The 22,137-nt window shown below is 44.3% G+C and overlaps 1 protein-coding gene across 11 annotated transcripts in view; it reads left to right on the top strand.

Annotated features, from left to right (window-relative positions):
• gabra2a (gamma-aminobutyric acid type A receptor subunit alpha2a) overlaps positions 1–22,137 on the top strand; it is a 499,051-nt gene that overhangs the window by 208,744 nt on the left and 268,170 nt on the right. For all 11 annotated transcript variants that reach the window (XM_072496699.1, XM_072496695.1, XM_072496697.1 and 8 more), the window contains one exon: positions 5,391–5,458. In XM_072496699.1, the coding sequence (XP_072352800.1) occupies positions 5,391–5,458 (68 nt within the window). The remainder of the gene's footprint in view (positions 1–5,390; positions 5,459–22,137) is intronic.

Here is a 22,137-nt window from a genome sequence, read left to right as displayed (position 1 = left end):
AAGTCAGACTTTTAAGAGATATGGGTGCTAGTCAATCTTTAATGATAAGAGATGAGGAGTTATGTAGTTTGGGAGGACTATTGCTAGAAAAGGTGGTAATATGTGGCATTCGGAGTGAGAAGTGTAGTGTTCCGTTATCTAAGGTAAGGTTGGAAAGTCCAGTGAAGAGTGGTGAAGTGGTAGTAGGAATAATAGAGAAACTATCTTGCACAGGAATACAGTTTATCTTAGGTAATGATATAGCTGGATCTCAGGTGGGAGTGATGCCTACTGTGGTTAATAAGCCAGTGGAAAATCAAACAACTGAAGTGTTGAAGGACGAATATCCTAGAATTTTTTCCGGATTGTATCGTAACAAGGTCACAAAGTCACAGGTTAAGACAAGAGGAGAAATCATAGAGTGAAGATCAAGTTGAAGTTCAATTATCAGAAACTATTTTTGATCAGATGGTTGGAAAAGAACAAGTACAGGTGGAGGATGAGGTGGATATTTTTAGTTCAGGAAAATGACAGAGTTACAACAGAAAGATATAGCAATAAAACGGATGTATCAGAAAGCATACACGGAAGAGGAATCTGAGTGTATACCAGAATGCTGTTACCTTAAAAATGATGTCATAATGAAAAAATGGAGACCTTTACATATGCAGGTGGATGAAAAGTGGACAGAAGTACATCTAGTGGTATTGCCGGTAGGGTATTGAAAGGAGTTCTTGTGAGTAGCACATGAGGTACCAGAGTAGGTCATTTTGGAGTAAGGAAAATTCGAGCTAAAATACAAAAACAGTTTTATTGGCCTGGACTACATAAAGATTTAGTTAAACTTTGTCTGTCATATCACACATGTGAAGTGATAGGGAAACCTCAAGCAGTGATAAAACCAGCGCCCTTAATGCCCATTCCAGCATTTGAGGAACCTTTTACAAGGGTACTAATTGATTGCGTAGGACCGCTTCCCAAAACAAAAAGTGGGAATCAATATATTTTGTATATAATGGATGTGTCTGCTAGGTTTCCAGAGGCCATTCCAGTACACAATATTGCAGCTTAAAAGATTGTGGAGGAGGTACTGAAATTCTTTACAAGATATGGACTACCCACATAAATATGATCGAATCAAGGATCAAATTTTACCTCCAGGTTATTCAAAGAAGTTATGGATAGCTTAGGAGTAAAACAATTTAAATCAACTGCGTACCATCCAGAATCTCAGGGAGCGTTAGAAAGGTAGCACCAGAATTAAAGACTATGTTGAGGGCTTATTGTCAAGATCATCCAGAGGATTGGGATAAAGGAATTCAATTTGTACTGTCTGCAATTAGGGATGCACCTAATGAGTCAACCAAATTCAGTCCTTTTGAACTAATTTTTGGTCATGAGATAAGAGGACCACTTAAATTGATTAAAGAGAAATTGGTGAGTGAGCAGTCTGAAATTACATTATTGGATTACATGTCAAATTTTAGGGAACGATTAAATAGAGCAGGTGAATTGGCTAGACAACATTTAAAAATTGCACAACATGTGATGAAACAAGTAGTGGACAAGAAGGCAAAAGTTTGTAGTTTTGCCAGTGGAGATAAAGTTTTAGTATTTTTTCCAGTGGTAGGTGAACCTTTAAAAGCAAGGTTTTGTGGACCTTATCAGATTGAAAGGAAATTAAATGAGTTGAATTATGTGGTAAGAACGCCAGATGGAAGGAAAACTCACCGAGTGTGTCATGTGAATATGCTTAAAAGGTACTTTGAAAGGGAAAAGGGAAGGAGAGCAAAAGGAGGTGGTTTTAGTGATTCTAACTCAGTGAAGAACTGAATCCAGATGACTCTGAATTTGACATTCCTCAAATTACATTGGATAACGAGGATGTTCTTAAAAATTGGGATAAATTATTGAATTACCTTCCAGAGGAAAAACAAACTGACCTGAAAGAGTTATTAATATCACAAGGGCAAGTTTGTGGAGATAAGTTGGGAAGTACTAAAATGGCTATACATGATGTAGATGTGGGAAATGCTGTTCCAATTAAACAACATCCATATGGGCTTAACCCTTTAAAATTGGCACAGGTTAACAAAGAAATTGAAAGTATGCTTGAAGATGGCATTATTGAAGTGAGTTGTAGCTAATGGAGCTCCCGCATAATGATGGTACCGAAACCGGACGGTACCCAATGATTGTGTGTGGACGATAGAAAGGTTAATGCAGTTACAAGAATAGACTCTTATCCAATCCCACGCTTGGAGGATTGCATTGGGAAGGTGGGACAATCGGCTTTTATTTCCAAATTGGATTTACTTAAAGGTTACTGGCAGATACCTTTATCCGAAAGGGCGAAGGAGATTTCAGCTTTTGTGACTCCAGATGGTATATACCAATTCAAAGTTATGCCATTTGGCATGAAAAACGCCCCAGCCACATTTCAACTGTTAACTAACAAAGTTGTTTCAGGATTACCCAATTGTGCGGTATACATCGATGATCTGGTTACTTTTAGTCAGACATGGAAAGAACATTTGAAGCATCTGATGGAGTTATTCAATCAACTTCAGGAGGCGGGTTTTGTGGTTAACCTAGCCAAAAGTGAATTTGGAAAAGCCCAAGTCACTTTCCTTGGCCATCCAATTGGACAGGACCCAAGGGATGTGAAAGCAAAAGTTATTGGGGAGTTTCCAATACCCTCGACCACAAAGGGAAATAATTTGATTTCTTGGCATGAGTGGATTTTACCGGAAATTTGTGCCGAACTTTAGCAGTGTGGTCGCTCCACTGACGGACTTGCTAAAGAAGCGTAGTAAATTTCAGTGGACAGCGGAGTGTCAACAGGCATTTGATGGCCTGAAAGCTGTGTTAACCACTGCTCCTGTGTTGGCCACCCCAAATTACACAAAACAATCAAAGTGGCTGTGGATACGAGTGATGTGGGCATAGGTGCTGTGCTCTTGCAAGAAGACAACTAAGGAATAGAGCAGCCTATTGATTATTTTTCAAGGAAATTGAATAAGCACCAGAAGAAGTATTCAACGATTGAGAAGGAGACTTTGAGCTTGGTGCTGGCGTTGCAACATGTTCACATTTATGTGACCAGCAATTTGTCTCAAACAATTATATATACTGATCATAATCCATTGACATTTTTGGAGCGATTCAGGAATAATAATGCCAGACTGTTTCGATGAAGTTTATTGTTACAGCCATTTCATTTAAAAATAATGCATGTGGCAGGGCGAGAAAACGTGATAGCCGATGCTTTGTCACGAATGTGATGAAGAGAAGTGGGTTAGATGGTGGAAGAAGAAGTAAAATTGACTATATTATTATGAATGATTGCCTGTTTAAAAAATAGTATATTCACTGTCAATTCTTCTTAAAGGAAAGTGAAAAGGTGAAAAATGAAGCCATCATTGAAGTTGATGGTTTTTTTTCCTTGGGAGGAGGTGTCATGGGAGTGTCCCTTTAATAAAGGTGTGTTTATCAAATGACTTCAGTGACATCATTGTTTGGGTGGAGTTGGGCTGTGGCACTGGGTTTTACTTTCAGTTTGAGCTGGGAGCTGGCTATGACTCTTGAGTTTTACTTTCGGTTTACACAGTTGGAAGCTGGATACAACAAAGAAGGCTTCTCTTCTCTCTCACTCTCTGCTTGTTAAAAGGTATCAAGATCACTTGATAATTTAAAAGTGATACATGTTTTCTGGAATTAATTCAAACCTACTGTTTTGGTAAAAAGGGTTGTTCTGGTTTTATAGGATGTTGTTATCAAGTTGAAACAGCAGGAAGGGAAGTTATTAAGGATTATATATATATAGAGAGAGAACTGTAGCTGTGTGGGTATTTATGTTTGTAGTTGATAAAAATGCTAACTGTGTGTTTATAGAAATGTTAAACTGAATTTGTAGAATAAACTTTGTTTTTGATTAAAAGTGCTTACGGCCTCTGTTGAATAACACCTGAAAGGTAGGCCCTTGTGCTGATCATAACCAAAATCTATAAACAGTTGTTGTGGGTCAGGTGAACTCCATGATATACTTTTTGAAGTTTTCTAAACCCTGATCCATAACAAGTGTTTCAACAGCAGCTGAGCTTATGCAGGGGGACAGAGATGGTCAATTTAAAAAAAAAAAATTATTTCATGGAATGGCTATCCCTATTTTCCCTTGCGAATGTGGTGGTGAGCTGTCTTCTTGGCAGTTGCAATTTGTCTGGTATAGGTTTACCTGCAGTGCTTTTAAGAAGGGAATTCCACAATTATCACTCATGACCGTGAAGGAACAACAATAGCATTTCAAGTCAGTATAGTGGATGGCTTGGAGGAATTGCATGTGACAATTTTCCCATGTGTCTATTGTTCTTCCAGGTGGTAGAGGCCACACATTTGGAAGGTGCTATCAAAGGAGGCTTGGTAGTGGAAGGAATTGTTGCTTAAGGTGCTATAGTGGTTGCCCATCAAGTGGGTTGATTTGACCTGGATGATATTGAGCTTCTGAATGTTGTTGAAGCTGCGCTCATCCAGTCAAGTGGAGATTCCATCACACTCTTGATTCTCTCGTGTTGCAGATGGTCCTTGCCAAGTACTTGTGTGGCATGAATACTACTTGGCACTTATTAACTAGCCTAAGCCTAAATGTTGCCCAGGTCTTACTGCATATGGACCCAAACTGCTTCAGTATCGAGTCATGACTGGTGCTGAAAATTGTTCAATCACCAGAAAGCACCCCATTTATGACTTTATAATGGTGGGAAGATCATTGATTAAAGTGTTGCATCTGGTTGGGCCATGATACTATCTGCAGAGGTGTTGCATGTCTGTGCAATATGGGCTCCAATAACCTCAACCATCTTCCTTGCTGAGGTAGAAGTAGAAGGGAATCTTGATAAGGTGGTTAGGTGGACAGAAGCTCATTTATGAATTTTGAGTTGCAAATTTTCTGGCCATTCGTGTTTAATTATTTCTACAGATATGGACTGAACCCCCTGACTAAATATTCAAATGTCATCATCATCTCAGTTCATTCTCTACCATTCCTTTGCAGAATGAGTAGCTCCTCTCAGAATTCAGTATGCTCTATAAAATGTAAAATATATACATTTCTGATGTCTGTGCTGTTCTGTAAGATCAATATTTATTGCATATTTCATTCATAATATAGAATCATAACAGATTCTTTTGAGCTTCGCATTTAGCATGTTGTATAGCAAATTTAGAACATTGTTATAAAATAAGGAGCTGTTCCTTATGGTAGGGGCACCATGAACTGAAAATATTATATTCACTGTAGGGTGCAGTATGTTAAGATTCTTTTTCAGTTCATTCATGTTTAAATTTATTTTAAATATCTACTGGGAACTATTTACTGGGAACTATCAGTCTTTTATATTTTCTCATTTTATCAGAAAGAATAACAGAAGTCAAGACAGATATCTATGTTACAAGTTTTGGACCTGTTTCAGACACTGACATGGTAAGTACATATATGTTTTTGAAATACAAAAATGTTAATTATTTAGTCTTTGCAATGCATGCAACAGAAATAATAATAAAAGAGTGCCTAATGTAATTATGGGCGGGAGTTTACATTCAGTGGCAATGCACTCACTGTCGTTTTCAAATGCTGCCCACAAAGATGTAGTAATCTCTGTGACTTGGACTTTTCCTTTCCTGCTGGCAGTTTACGACTCATGCCAAATTGTAATCCTAACCTGGCTAGGTCATAGAAGGCAGAGAATAGCAATGGAAGGGTACTTTTCTGATTGGAGAGCTGTGACTAGTGGTGTTCTGCAGGGATCAGTGCTGGGACCTTTGCTGTTCATAGTATATGTAAATGATTTGGAGGAAAACGTAACTGGTCTGATTTGTAAGTTTACGGACGACACAAAGGTTGGTGGAATTGCGGATAGCGATGAGGACTGTCCGAGGATACAGCAGGATTTAGATCGTTTGGAGACTTGGGTGGTGAGATGGCAGATGGAGTTTAATCTGGACAAATGTGAGGTAATGCAATTTGGAAGGTCTAATACAGGTAGGGAATATACAGTGAATAGTAGAACCCTCAAGAGTATTGACAGTCAGAGAGATCTTGGTGTACAGGTCCACAGGTCACTGAAAGGGGCAACACAGGTGGAGAAGGTAGTCAAGAAGGCATATGGCATGCTTGCCTTCATTGGCCGGGACATTGAGTCTAAGAATTGGCAAGTCATGTTGCACTGTATAGAACCTTAGTTAGGCCACACTTGGGAGTACAGTGTTCAATTCTGGTCGCCGCACTACCAGAAGGATGTGGAGGCTTTAGAGAGGGTGCAGAAGGGATTTACCAAGATGTTGCCTGGTATGGAGGGCATTAGCCATGAGGAAAGGTTGAATAAACTTTGTTCTCACTGGAACGAAGGAGGTTGAGGGGCGACCTGATAGAGGTCTACAAAATTCTGAGGGGCATAGACAGAGTGGATACTCGGAGACTTTTTCCCAGGGTAGAGGGGTCAATTACTAGGGGGCATAGGTTTAAGGTACGAGGGGCAAGGTTTAGAGGAGATGTATGAGGTAAGTTTTTTACACAGAGGGTAGTGGGTACCTGGAACCTGCTGCCAGAGGAGGTGGTGGAAGCAGGGACGATAGTGACGTTTAAGGGGCATCTTGACAAATCCATGAATAGGATGGGAATAGAGGGATACGGACCCAGGAAGTGTAGAAGATTTTAGTTTAGGTGGGCAGCATGGTCGGCACGGGCTTGGAGGACCGAAGGGCCTGTTCCTGTGCTGTACTTTTCTTTGTTATTTGTTCTTTGTAAGTCGTGGGAAACGGGAGGCTTCCATCAACCGTAATGATAGCAAGCAAAATAATCAACCAATCCCATTGAAGTATTCTCATAGACAGCAAGTCAGGAAGTTAAAATCACTGATTACATTTCACTTTAAATTTTCATATAGCGAAGTAAATGATTATACTTGGATGAAGGCAGGAGATAAAACGCAGAAATATGATTACATTAAGATAATAGAGAAACTTGACATTCTGCAAATATGAAGTCAGATTTTCAAGGCTCGTGATGGTGTTTGGCATTAATTGGACTTACTAACTGTTAACCCAGTTACACCGCATTCAGAGTTTGCAGCGAGACTAACAGAGTAAAAGCTCAAGCTTTCATCAATTCACTATCTGCGTAGGTTTGCACACTGTGGGGACATCAATACGGTATTCCTTCTGTAGGAGTGCAGCATCACTGAAGCATTGAATGGTTACGGTATAGAAAGTGGTCATTCGACTTGTCATTTCTGTGCCGTCTCTGCAAGAGGAACTTGCCTATTCCATTCCCTCTGCATTTTCTCCATGGCCTGAGTTTATTTTTTCTTTTAATACTTGTGCAATGCTTTTTTAAAATCCTTCAGTTTAATCTGCCTCCAACTCACTCTCGGGGAGTGAATTCCAGCCTTCTAACCACTTGCTGCATTCAAAGAATTTTCCTCGTGTGACCATTGCTTCTTTTGCACCTTATCAGAGAACCTTTCTCTGGTTCTGGATACAGTCACCAAAGGGATCAGTTTCTCCTTATCTGCCCTGTACAGAGTCTTCTTGATCTTCTCTTCCCCAAGGAATACAACCCCAGCTTCTGCAACGAAAACAGAAACTGTTGGGAGATCTGAGCCAGTCTCACAGCATTTGTGGAGAGAGGCAGAGCTAACGTCTTGAGCCTTGATGAGTCTTTATCAAAGCTGGAGAGAACTGGAAATAGGTTGAGATTTATGCTGTTTCGAGCACTGGGGCTGAATAGAGGGCCAGTGATAGGTGAACACTGACAGAGATGTCATGGACAAAAAGACAAAGGGAATGCAAATGGTGGTGATCAAGACTAAGAAGGGTGCTGATAGTGGCACATTAAGAGATCAGAATGTGTTAATGGCAGAACAAAGGTGAGCAGTGTGACAAAGGTCAACTTGGAACAGAGAACAGATGGCTCTAATGGGGAGGGGAGACTATGATGAAGGAAAAACAGATCTTTTGTAACCTATCCACATATTTCTAATACTTTCACGTCTTTCCGAAAACCAGAACTAGTCACAATACCCCTGTTGAGGCTAAACCAATGTTTGATACAACTTTCTTTCTTTTTTGCCTCTATTTTCAAAGCCCGGGATTCTGTATTCTTTGTAACACGATTTCTCAACCTGCCCCTCCACCATCAGTGATTTGTGCACATTGAACTCGGGTCCCTCTGCTCCTGAACCCTCTTTTGAATTGTACCCTTTGTTTATATTGCCTTGCCTCATTCTTCCTATGAAAATGAATCACTTCACACTGCAGAAATTTCATCTGCAACTTGCCCACCAATTCCAGAAACCTGTCTATGTCCTTTTGAAGTTCAACACTATCCTCTTGAGAATTCATGGGAGAAGTGGCACTGCTAATACTGCAGAGTCCCAGATGGAGGCAAACTGTGATGGAGCCTGAATAAAGGTAAGTCTGGAGTCTTACTGCGGTGGTGGCGGGGTCGATGGGACAATGATTTTCGAAGCCATTATGAAGGATGCGATTGCAGAGTACTTGGAAGTGCATGGTAAAATAGGGCTGAGTCAGCATGGCTTCGTCACGGGAAGATCATGCCTGACAAACCTGCTAGAATTCTTTGAGGAGCTAACGAGGAAGTTAGACAAAAGGAGAGCCAGTGGACGTGATCTATTTGGATTTCCAGAAGGCCTTTGACAAGGTGCCATACAGGAGGCTGCTAAATAAGATAAGGGGCCCATGGTATTAGGGGCACGGTACTGGCATGGACAGACGATTAGCTGACAGGCAGAATGCAGTGTAGCCATGTAAAATGGCTGACTCCCGATTAGAATGGTCAAAACCCGATCTAAAATGGCGAACGAAAGAGGCTGATGGGAAAATCAGCCAACAGGACTCAAATGGACAGCTGCAGGTAAAACAGTGTATTCGCCTCCGGGGAAGTCAGTCCAGACCGATACCTGCAGCCATCAACATCACAACAACCCAGCCATCTGCATATTAAGCAGCCATCCCCGGGAACAATTGCTACAAATTAGCAACTCAAAGCTGACCCAGACCTTTCGGCGCCAGCAGGGGCTAACACAAAGAAAGGTAAACGACCACCCCCCGATCAAGGAATCACTCCAGTATTGGAGCATATCGAACCAAGTGATTGCGACCAAGTCCAATCACTTGGAACGAGGTACAAGGTCCGCCCCGAGAGGCGGGAAGCCCCTGGGGACTATAAGAATAGGGGCCAAGTTCAACTCGACCCTTCTTTTCCTGCTCGCAACCTTCGAGACCATTCTACAAGAAACCGTAAGTTTTACTCCAGCGATCACTACCAGATAGGCACTCCTGACTATCGACTTGTACCAGCTCTTGAATCCCGCAGGTTCAGAACCAATTCGAAAGACCATTCATTTCCCTGACCTGGTGGGCCATTTCCAAAAGGTACGTATTGGCCTTTTAGTGGTAGGTAGTCGTCTAGAAGTAGGATTATTGTATAAGTATTAATTGCTGTATATAATAAATGAGCGTTGATTTAACTCTTACTAAGCGGTGTGTTGCATTATTCATCATTACTTGGACTTGAACCATGTGGCGGTATCAGAAAGATACCTGGCGACTCATGAGCAAAGGTGACAGAATAAGGGCAGCACGGTAGCATTGTGGATAGCACAATTGCTTCACAGCTCCAGGGTCCCAGGTTCGATTCCGGCTTTGGTCACTGTCTGTGCGGAGTCTGCACATCCTCCCCGTGTGTGCGTGGGTTTCCTCCGGGTGCTCCGGTTTCCTCCCACAGTCCAAAGATGTGCAAGTTAGGTGGATTGGCCATGATAAATTGCCCTTAGTGTCCAAAATTGCCCTTAGTGTTGGGTGGGGTTACTGGGTTATGGGGATAGGGTGGAGCTGTTGACCTTGGGTAGGGTGCTCTTTCCAAGAGCCGGTGCAGACTCGATGGGCCGAATGGCCTCCTTCTACACTGTAAATTCTATGATATAAGAATAAGTAAACTAAGGCTAAAATGAGCAACAGCAGAAAGTGGGGATAAAGGGATGTTTTCCAGAATGGCAGCTAGTGGTATTCTGCAGGGGTTAGTGTTGGGACCACAACTATTCACGATATAGATTAACAATCTCGAATAAGGAACTGCTAAGCTTGCAGATGATACAAAGATCTGTAGAGGGACAGGTAGTGTTGAGGAAGTGGGGAGGCTGCAGAAGGACTTGCACAGGCTCGGAGAGTGGGCAGAAAAGTGGAAAGTATGAGGATATGCACTTTGGAAGGACGAATAGAGGCATAGACTGTTTTTTAAATGGGGAAGGCTTCGAGAATCTGAAAGGGACTTGGGAGTACTAGTTCAGGATTTTCTTGAGGTCAATATGCAGGTTCAGTTGGCAGTTAGGAAGGTAAATGCAATGCGAGCATTAATTTCAAGAGGGCTAGAATACAAAAGTAGGGATGTACTGCTGAGGCTGTGTAAATCTCTGGTCAGACCCCATTTGGAATATTGTGGGCAGTTTGGGGTTCTGTATCTAAGGAAGGATGTGGTGGCCTTGGGTGGGTGTCCGGAGGAGGTTTACAAGAATGGTCCCGGGAATAAAGACTTGTAGTAATAATAATAATCTTTATTAGTGTCACAAGTGGGCTTACATTAACACTGCAATGAAGTTACTGTGAAAATCCCCTCGTCGCTACACTCCGGCACCTGTTCGGGTACACTGAGGGAGAATTCACAATGTCCAATTCACCGAACAAGCACGTCTTTCGGGACTTGTGCGAGGAAACAGGAGCACCCGGAGGAAACCAACGCAGACACAGGGAGAATGTGTAGACTCCGCACAGACAGTGATCCAAGCCGGGAATCGAACCCAGGCCCATGGCGCTGTAGAGCAGCAGTGCTAACCATTGTGCTACCGTGCTGCCCAAGTCTTATGAGAAGTGGTTTTGAACTCTGGAGTTTAGAAGGATGAGGGGGGAATCTCATTGAAATTTACAGAATACTGAGAGGCCTAGACAGAGTGGAAATGGAGAGATGTTTCCACTTGTAGGAAAAACTAAAAGCAGAGGACACAATCTCAGACTGAAGGGACGATCCTTTAAAACTGAGATGAGGAATTTCTCCAGCCAGAGTGTGGTTAATCTGTGGGACTCATTGCCGCAGAAGGCTGTGGGGGCCAAATCACTTTGTCTTTAAGACAGAGATAGATAGGTTCTTGATTAAGTGAGGGATCAGGGGTTATGGGGTGAAGGCAGAAGAATGGGCATGAGAAACATTTCAGCCATGATCTGTCATGGGAGTGTCCTTTTAAGAAATGTTTTTGTCTTATCACATGGCTTTGGTGATGCCATTGTGTGGGTGGAGCTGGGCTGTGGCTCTGAGTTTTTACTTTCATTTTCACATTTGGCTGCTGCAGTATTTTGGCCTATCTCTCTGTTTTCAATTTTAAAGTGTTATTCCAAGGAAGAAACCCAATGAGTTTAGTTACCTATTGTTTTGGAAAAAAGGGGTTTTTGGTTTATGGGATCTTGTTATTGAATTGGAATAGTTGAGGGGGAAATTCATGAAGGGTTATACATAGATTACTGTAGCCTGTGTGGGGTCTTTATGTTTGTAGTTGATAGTTCTTACTGTGTGGGTTTATACAAATGTTAACTAAATTCTTAGAGTAAAGTTTTTTTTTTTGATTAAAAACACCTCAGAACTCTGTTGAATAACACCTGAAAGGCAGGCCCTTGTGTTCATCCTAGCCAAAACCAGTAAACAGTTGTAGGTCAGGTGAACTCCATAGTATACTTTGAAGTTTTCTAAACCCTGGCCCATAACAGAGCGAATGGTGGAGCAGACTTGATAGGTCGAATAGACGAATTGTGCTCCTCTATCTTATGATCTTATGGACAGGGGAGAGGGAAACATGGGTGGGGGAGAAAACCTTGGGGAGGGCCTCTGATGGACATAGTGCTCTCGATAAGGAGCCCCCTTTGCCTCGCCACCAGTCTACCAGGTTTCACCTGGCAAGCTGGACATTTGGTGGCAGCCTCCCCCACCAGATAAATTCCCAGTGGTATCAGAAGGGAGACCCTAAATTAGCCCAGTTGGCCAACCCAGTGGGCCACTCATCCAACACGTCCCCTGTTGTTACTCAAATTGATGCAGGGTCTGGTGGGGCCACATAACCTCCAGGAACAGTCCCACTGGCATGGCACTCCCATTTCAAGGCCTCCCTCCCCATATGCCATCCCATCATTGAGGGCATAAAGTCCAGCCAATGGTTGCAAAAGCTTCCCCAATACTAAGGTTAAACTGACTAGCCTGCAGTTGCTGGGCTTATCCTAAATGCTTTTTTGAACATTTACAGTTGTGCTGTTCTCAGGCACCATATTTGTATCTAAAAATAAAAATTAGGGATGGTACTTCTGCAGTTTCCACCCTTACTTCCCTCAATACCCTTTGATGCATCTTAACCGGTTCTGATAACTGTGACAATATGTGTATTGTGAGAATAATGAAGGGCTAACAATTTACTGTAACTACATCCAACCACCAGATGGCGATCAAGCGCATCCACGTGGATCACGTGATACACGTGATTCGGGGAATAGGTTGTTAGGCGAGGTACTGAATAGTCGTATTATCAGGAGCTCTGTAGTTAGAAAATCTGTAATCTTTTATATCTTATTCAGCAAGTCGAATATATTTAGTTGTCGTGTAAATAAATTAATTTTGTTCAAAACATCGCTTGATGTTCTTTGTGAGACACTACACTTTGAAGTCATCCTCATTCAGAACTCAAAGAACATCACAATAACTTACCAACTTTAGGACACCAATTAAAGATAATTGGCAAAAGAGACAACAACACAAGGGAGAAACGTATTTACGTAGTGAGTGGTTTGGATCTGGCGCAGATGGAATCACTGAGGAAGCATTAAAATGTGGCGGAGAGACACTATTAACAAGAATCAACAACCTAATCATCCTTGTGTGGATGGAAGAGAGCATGCCGAATGACCTCAGAGATGCCTTAACTGTGACCCATCTTCAAGAAAGATTTGGCAGTGGCAGGGGCCTTCTTGGAGGTGAGTAGTTAGTTTAAAAAGCCTTGCCTTTACAGGAGCAGCCCTTTGGATTTCGGCGGCAGCGGTGCGCAGGGGCCTTCTTGGAGGTGAGTAGTGAATTTAAAACCACTTACCTTTACAGGAGCAGCCCTTTGGATTTCGGCGGCTGCGGTGCGTAGGGGCCTTCTTGGAGGTGAGTAGTTAGTTTAAAAAGCCTTGCCTGGTCCCGTGTCTGTTCTTCTTTTCAGTTTTATTTGTTTTTATATAAGGCGGGAACCGGAAGTTCTACCTCTGGCAAGTCCCCCCCCCCCAACCAATAAATTCTGGTGGAGAAGAAACCCGAGACACTACACGTGTAGTGTCTCCCACCCGCCCTCCTCCTCTAACCTAATAATAAGACCCATTGGTGTAAGGTAAGTGCCATATTATATTATTATATTATTAGCATTGTGCAGGTCAAGGATCGGTGGTGGAGGAGCAGTCTCTGTCAGCGAGAGAACCTGAGAACATCTCAGACACTCAGAAGGCAAGTAAGTGATTTTTACTTTTATACCTTTTTTCAAATTGTGTGTGTCGGGGGGAAACTGAAGCGACATCACAGAAAAGCTGTGACCTGAGTGGCTGGTTGGGATTCTAACCTAAATTTTAAAAAAAAAATTTGAGTATTTGGGAACTAATTAAACATAATAACTTAATTATAATTTAGAGGATATCTAAGCCAGAGATCGGAGAGTATTATAGTTAGCTATCGCATTTCTATTAGAAATCTAGTGCTAGGAAACAGATAGTTGACAGTAACTTTGCAATTTAAAAAAAAAAAGTATTTATAAAAAAAAAAAGACAAATTTTAATTTTAATTAATTGACGCAATGTCAGTTAGAGGGGTGCTGTGCTCTGACTGTGAGATGTGGCAGGTCCGGGAGGCTTCCAGCGTCCTGGATGGCTTCATCTGCAGAAAGTGCACCCAACTGCAGCTCCTCAAAGACCGCATGGTTCGGTTGGAGCAGCAATTGGATGCACTCAGGAGCATGCAGGTGGCGGAAAGCGTCATAGATCGCAGTTATGTAAATGTGGTCACACCCAAGGTGCAGGCAGAGAAATGGGTGACCACCAGAAAGGGCAGGCAGTCAGTGCAGGAATCCCCTGTGGTTGTCCCCCTCTCGAACAGATATACCCCTTTGGATACTGTCGGGGGGGATAGCCTATCAGGGGAAAACAGCAGCAGCCAGAGCAGTGGCACCACGGCTGGCTCTGATGTTCAGAAGGGAGGGTCAAAGCGCAGAAGAGTAATAGTAATAGGGGACTCTATAGTCAGGGGCACAGATAGGCGCTTCTGTGGATGTGAAAGAGACTCCAGGATGGTATGTTGCCTCCCTGGTGCCAGGGTCCAGGATGTCTCCGAACGGGTAGAGGGAATCCTGAAGGGGGAGGGCAAACAGGCAGAGGTCGTTGTACATATTGGTACTAACGACATAGGCAGGAAGGGGCATGAGGTCCTGCAGCAGGAGTTCAGGGAGCTAGGCAGAAAGTTAAAAGACAGGACCTCGAGGGTTGTAATCTCGGGATTACTCCCTGTGCCACGTGCCAGTGAGGCTAGAAATAGGAAGATAGAGCAGACAAACACGTGGCTAAACAGCTGGTGTAGGAGGGAGGGTTTCCGTTTTCTGGACCACTGGGAGCTCTTCCGGGGCAGGTGTGACCTGTATAAGATGGACGGGTTGCATCTAAACCGGAGAGGCATAAATATCCTGGCCGCGAGGTTTGCTAGTGTCACACGGGAGGGTTTAAACTAGTATGGCAGGGGGGTGGGTACGGGAGCAATAGGTCAGAAGGTGAGAGCATTGAGGGAGAACGAGGGAGTAGGGACAGTGTGGCTCTGAGGCAGAGCAGACGGGGAAAAGTTGCTGAACACAGCGGGTCTGGTGGCCTGAAGTGCATATGTTTTAATGCAAGGAGCATTACGGGTAAGGCAGATGAACTTAGAGCTTGGATTACTACTTGGAACTATGATATTATTGCCATTACAGAGACCTGGTTGAGGGAAGGGCAGGATTGGCAGCTAAACGTTCCAGGATTTAGATGTTTCAGGCGGGATAGAGGGGGATGTAAAAGGGGAGGCGGAGTTGCGCTACTTGTTCGGGAGAATATCACAGCTATACTGCGAGAGGACACCTCAGAGGGCAGTGAGGCTATATGGGTAGAGATCAGGAATAATAAGGGTGCAGTCACAATGTTGGGGGTATACTACAGGCCTCCCAACAGCCAGCGGGAGATAGAGGAGCAGATAGGTAGACAGATTTTGGAAAAGAGTAAAAACAACAGGGTTGTGGTGATGGGAGACTTCAACTTCCCCAATATTGACTGGGACTCACTTAGTGCCAGGGGCTTAGACGGAGCGGAGTTTGTAAGGAGCATCCAGGAGGGCTTCTTAAAACAATATGTAAACAGTCCAACTAGGGAAGGGGCAGTACTGGACCTGGTATTGGGGAATGAGCCCGGCCAGGTGGTAGATGTTTCAGTAGGGGAGCATTTCGGTAACAGTGACCACAATTCAGTAAGTTTTAAAGTACTGGTGGACAAGGATAAGAGTGGTCCGAGGATGAATGTGCTAAATTGGGGGAAGGCTAATTATGACAATATTAGGCGGGAACTGAAGAACATAGATTGGGGGCGGATGTTTGAGGGCAAATCAACATCTGACATGTGGGAGGCTTTCAAGTGTCAGTTGAAAGGAATACAGGACAGGCATGTTCCTGTGAGGAAGAAAGATAAATACGGCAATTTTCGGGAACCTTGGATGACGAGTGATATTGTAGGCCTCGTCAAAAAGAAAAAGGAGTCATTTGTCAGGGCTAAAAGGCTGGGAACAGACGAAGCCTGTGTGGCATATAAGGAAAGTAGGAAGGAACTGAAGCAAGGAGTCAGGAGGGCTAGAAGGGGTCATGAAAAGTCATTGGCAAATAGGGTTAAGGAAAATCCCAAGGCTTTTTACACGTACATAAAAAGCAAGAGGGTAGCCAGGGAAAGGGTTGGCTCACTGAAGGATAGGCAAGGGAATCTATGTGTGGAGCCAGAGGAAATGGGCGAGGTACTAAATGAATACTTTGCATCAGTATTCACCAAAGAGAAGGAATTGGTAGATGTTGAGTCTGGAGAAGGGGTGTAGATAGCCTGGGTCACATTGTGATCCAAAAAGACGAGGTGTTGGGTGTCTTAAAAAATATTAAGGTAGATAAGTCCCCAGGGCCTGATGGGATCTACCCCAGAATACTGAAGGAGGCTGGAGAGGAAATTGCTGAGGCCTTGACAGAAATCTTTGGATCCTCGCTGTCTTCAGGGGATGTCCCGGAGGACTGGAGAATAGCCAATGTTGTTCCTCTGTTTAAGAAGGGTAGCAAGGATAATCCCGGGAACTACAGGCCGGTGAGCCTTACTTCAGTGGTAGGGAAATTACTGGAGAGAATTCTTCGAGACAGGATCTACTCCCATTTGGAAGCAAATGGACGTATTAGTGAGAGACAGCACGGTTTTGTGAAGGGGAGGTCGTGTCTCACTAACTTGATAGAGTTTTTCGAGGAGGTCACTAAGATGATTGATGCAGGTAGGGCAGTAGATGTTGTCTATATGGACTTCAGTAAGGCCTTTGACAAGGTCCCTCATGGTAGACTAGTACAAAAGGTGAAGTCACACGGGATCAGGGGTGAACTGGCAAGGTGGATACAGAACTGGCTAGGCCATAGAAGGCAGAGGGTAGCAATGGAGGGATGCTTTTCTAATTGGAGGGCTGTGACCAGTGGTGTTCCACAGGGATCAGTGCTGGGACCTTTGCTCTTTGTAGTATATATAAATGATTTGGAGGAAAATGTAACTGGTCTGATTAGTAAGTTTGCAGACAACACAAAGGTTGGTGGAATTGCGGATAGCGATGAGGACTGTCTGAGGATACAGCAGGATTTAGATTGTCTGGAGACTTGGGCGGAGAGATGGCAGATGGAGTTTAATCCGGACAAATGTGAGGTAATGCATTTTGGAAGGGCTAATGCAGGTAGGGAATATACAGTGAATGGTAGAACCCTCAAGAGTATTGAAAGTCAAAGAGATCTAGGAGTACAGGTCCACAGGTCATTGAAAGGGGCAACACAGGTGGAGAAGGTAGTCAAGAAGGCATACGGCATGCTTGCCTTCATTGGCCGGGGCATTGAGTATAAGAATTGGCAAGTCATGTTGCAGCTGTATAGAACCTTAGTTAGGCCACACTTGGAGTATAGTGTTCAATTCTGGTCGCCACACTACCAGAAGGATGTGGAGGCTTTAGAGAGGGTGCAGAAGAGATTTACCAGAATGTTGCCTGGTATGGAGGGCATAAGCTATGAGGAGCGATTGAATAAACTCGGTTTGTTCTCACTGGAACGAAGGAGGTTGAGGGGCGACCTGATAGAGGTATACAAAATTATGAGGGGCATAGACAGAGTGGATAGTCAGAGGCTTTTCCCCAGGGTAGAGGGGTCAATTACTAGGGGGCATAGGTTTAAGGTGAGAGGGGCAAGGTTTAGAGTCGATGTACGAGGCAAGTTTTTTACGCAGAGGGTAGTGGGTGCCTGGAACTCACTACTGGAGGAGGTAGTGGAAGCAGGGACGATAGGGACATTTAAGGGGCATCTTGACAAATATATGAATAGGATGGGAATAGAAGGATACGGACCCAGGAAGTGTAGAAGATTGTAGTTTAGTCGGGCAGTATGGTCGGCACGGGCTTGGAGGGCCGAAGGGCCTGTTCCTGTGCTGTACATTTCTTTGTTCTTTGTTTGTTCTTTTGAAATTACAGAAGGATTTCCCTACTCGCCGCCACAGGAAAGGTAATTGCGAGAATCCTCAACTGCCTCCTCTGAATGGCTGCAAAGCTCCTTACTGAATCTCAGTGCAGCTTCTGCTCATCAAGAGGCACAAGGGTATGATCTTCATGACCTTTAGTGCGCGACAAGTTCAGAAAAAGTGCAGGGAACAGCATCATGCTCCAAATAGCCTTCGTCGATCTCACAAAGGCCTTCGACTCTGTCAACCATGATGGATTCTGGAACATCCTCCTCAAATTCGCCTGCCTGCAAAAGTTCATCACAATTCTCCGCCTGCTCCACGATGACATGCAAGTTGTCATCCTCACCAACAGAACCATCACAGACCCGATATGTGTGCAAACTGGGGTCAAACAGGGCTGCATCATCACACCAAAACTCTTCTCCATGTTCCTCCCAGCAACATTCCACCCCATCAGCCTGAAGCTCCTCGCTGGAGTGGAGTTAACCTACCAGACCAGCGGGAAACTGTTCAATCTCTGATGCCTCTAGGCCAGAACCAAGACAACCCCGACCTCTATAATCAAGCTGTAGTACGCAGACGACGCCTGTCTGTGCGCACATTCAGAGGCCGAGATACAAACCATCGTAGACTCATTCATCGAGGCACATAGAGGATGGGCCTCAGACTAAACATCCAGAACACACAGTTTTCCTCCTAGCCCGCTCCTGCCATACAAAATTGCCCCCTAACCATCAAGATATACGGTGAGCCCCTGGACAATGTGGATAATATGCTATACCTCGGGAGGCTCCTTTCAGCACGAGCAGACATTGAAGATGAAATCCAATGCGCCAGTGCAGTCTTCAGGCGCCTGAGGGACAGAGTATTCAAAGTCCATAACCTCAAATCCAACACCCAAGCTCATGGTCTACAGAGCAGCAATGGTCCCGCCCTCCTGTATATATCAGAAACATGGACATTGTACAGTATACACCACAAATCCCCAGAGAAATATCACCGAAGTTGCCTCTGCAAAATCCCACAAATCCACTGGCAGGATAGACATACCAACATGAGTATCCTCTCCCAGGCTAATACCCCAGGCCAATACCCCAAGTAGCGAGGCACTGGTCACACTTGACCAGCTGTGATGGATGGGCCACATTGCCCGCAAAACTCCCAAAACAAATGCTCAACTCCGAGCTCCACAATGACAAACAGCAGTGGCAGTATGAGGGCAATCAAAATGCTACAAGGGCACTTGAAAACCCCACTGAATAAATGCAATATCCCCAACTACATGAGGGAATTGCTTGCCTTGGAATGCACAAACTGGAGAAGAAGCATCCGCAAAGGCACCAACCGCCTCGAGCATCACAGGGTGAAGCATGCAGAGGCCAAGCGTTAACAGTGGAAAGAGAGCGCAGAATCCAGAGCATCCCACCTACCCACCACATCAAACACCGCCTGCCAGATCTGTGGCAGAGTTTGCAGATAAGGGATCGGACTATTCAACCACCGCAGAACCCACCTCCCCAAAGTGGAAGCAAGACATCCTCAACCCTGAAGGACTGCCATAGAAGGTTTTGGATCCGTAATTCACTGCCTGAGAGTGTGTGGAGTCAGATTCCAACGTGGATTTCAAAAGAGAGTTACAGGACTAAGGGGCAAGGCAGGAGAAGGGACTAAGTGATTTGAACTTGTAGAGAGCCAACACAGGGAGGATGGGCCAAATGGTCTCCTTCTATGTTGTGATCATTCTATGAATCTTAACTACAACCAGCAGATTTAAAAGCTCTCCTTACTAATTATTAGACCGCCCAGTGTCTCAACTACCTGTTTTTTCATAATGACTTGGGCAGCATCTCCTTCTTTGGGAAAGCCAGATGCAAATTATTCATTTAATGCCTTTACAATACGCTGTGCCTCCATGTATAAATCCTCCTTCAGGTCCATTATCGGACATTCTCCTCCTTTTACCGCCCTTTTACAATTTATATGCCGATAGAGGACTTTTGAAATCTCTTTTACTTTGGCTGCTAGTCGACTCGCACACCCTTCGTAGCTTCTCTTATTTATCAATTCCTGCCGAACCTTCTATTTTAAGCCTGGTTCAAAATTGTGTTTTCTACCTGACATTTATCACACACACAGTGGTTAGCACAGTTGCTTCGCAGCTCCAGGGTCCCAGGTTCGATTCCCGCTTGGGTCACTGTCTGCGCGGAGTCTGCACCTTCTCCCCGTGCCTGCGTGCGTTCCCTCCAGGTGCTCCGGTTTCCTCCCACAGTCTAAAGATGTGCAGGTTAGGCGGATTGGCCATGCTAAATTGCCCTTTGTGTCCAAAAAGGTGGGTGGGGTGACTGGGTTACTGGGAAAGGGTGGAGGTGTGGGCTTGGGTAGGGTGTTCTTTCCAAGGGCCGGTGCAGTCTAGATGGGCCGAATGGTCTCCTTCTGCACTGTAAATTCCATGATCCCTTTTCTGCTTTATTTTAGTTTCTATTTCCATCATCATCTCGGGGCTCTGAATTTGTTTGCCCTACCTTATTCCCTCATGCAAATTACCTTGACCCTATCCGAAGTATAGATCTCCTCTTTAAAGCAAACCCATTTGGTACGATAACGGGAACAAAGTCCCATAGTGAGCATGTTTAGCTGCGTGTTTCCCTAGCACTCGGGTTAGATAGGGGCTTCAGTGGGGAACACTTGGCCAAGGACACACACAGCCCTGTTTTCTGCACTGAGGAGCTCTGCTCGCCGGAACTCCTCAATGTAGCGAGAGATTGGGACGGCATTTAAAAATGGTGTCCCGATCTATAGAGCCCCTGACGCAACCCCTGGACCCCCCAAGCTCCAACTCACTATGAGGGGGTCCCCACACCGCCCCAACACCCGCGCAGGGTACCCCAGCCCGATTGCCACCATATGAAAAATGCCAGCCTGGCACCTTGACAGTGCCAACCTGGTACCTGGCAGCAACCCTGCCAGCTGGCAGTGCCAGGCTGGCACCAGCAGTATCAGGGTGCCACACTTCCCAAAGGGCATGCACCTGCGGGCCTCTGAACCCCTGGGAGAACCCCACGAGTGCCGGTACGTCTGGTCCCAGTTTGTGGAGACTAGTACTGAATGGGGCCTCCCCAAGGTCTACGAGGCAAAGGGGATAGATCCCAATGCCTTGAGTGCCTCTGAAACTAAATTAAAGTGAGACTAGCTGTCTCGCTCTCATATACAGGTTTGCCAAAAAATGACATGCCACAGTGGGCGGGATTTACATTGCAGCGTGAAATCGTGTTAGATCACATGAGGCTTTGCCAGCCAGATAGATCCCGGGAGCGGGGTCCCCGGCTTCTATGGGTCACGTTGCGCCGCAGCGAGCTGCTTTCACTGAGCAGCATGGCCTTTCAATCACGTCCATTGTTCTGGGAATATTTTATCTACCAGTCTGTTGTGCCAATTTAAACACAAAATGCTGGATAAACTCAGCAGATCTGGTAGCATCTGTGGAGAGAAAAACACAGTTAATGTTTCAGGTCCGTATGACCCTTTTACAGAACTATAGAGGGATGGAATACTGATGAATCATATAATTCATTGCATTCCTATCTGGCTTGAGTTCTGCAGAACAGTCATATGTTATGGGGAGAAGGCAGGAGAATGGGGATGAGAAAATATCAGCCATGATTGAATGGAGGAGCAGAGTCGATGGGCCGTGTGGCCTAATTCTACTCCTATGTCTTATGGTCTTGTGGTCTTAAATGATCTTGAAACATTTAACTGTGTTATTCTCTCCACAGATAATGCCAGACCTGCTGAGTTTATCCAGCATTTTCAGTTTTTATTTCAGATTTCCAGCAGCCACAGTATTTTATTTTTAATATGCTGTCCTAATTTACCTGAACCAGATCTATTCTCAACTCACACAAGTTTCCCCTCCTCAAATGAATTATTTTTATTTTGGATTTCTCCTTGACCTTTTCCATAGGCAAAGATGTTTTGGTACTATGGTCACTGCTTCTAAATGTTACATTATAAAACGTGCTCCCCACATTCCCAGAACCAGATCCAGCAGTGGCTCTTCCTTTGCTGGACTGGAAACATTCTCATGTAGAAAATTCTTTTTACTAATTATAATAGAATACTCATATCCTTTTGAAAATTAATTTGTAGATTTACGGTTTTTGCCCCACATAGTTTATAATAATTCAAATGGTGGATTCAAAGTTGCCACCTTATTAAGTGTCCACTCTTTAGGTACTAATGAAGTGGATGTTCAGGTGGATGTGAAAGATTTGTAGCAATTTCTGA

Source organism: Scyliorhinus torazame, chromosome 3 (genome assembly GCF_047496885.1).
Source record: "Scyliorhinus torazame isolate Kashiwa2021f chromosome 3, sScyTor2.1, whole genome shotgun sequence".
In the NCBI taxonomy this organism is placed as follows: Eukaryota; Metazoa; Chordata; class Chondrichthyes; order Carcharhiniformes; family Scyliorhinidae; genus Scyliorhinus; species Scyliorhinus torazame.
Note: the sequence above shows the minus strand (reverse complement) of the source record. Positions and strands in the feature narration are given on the sequence as shown.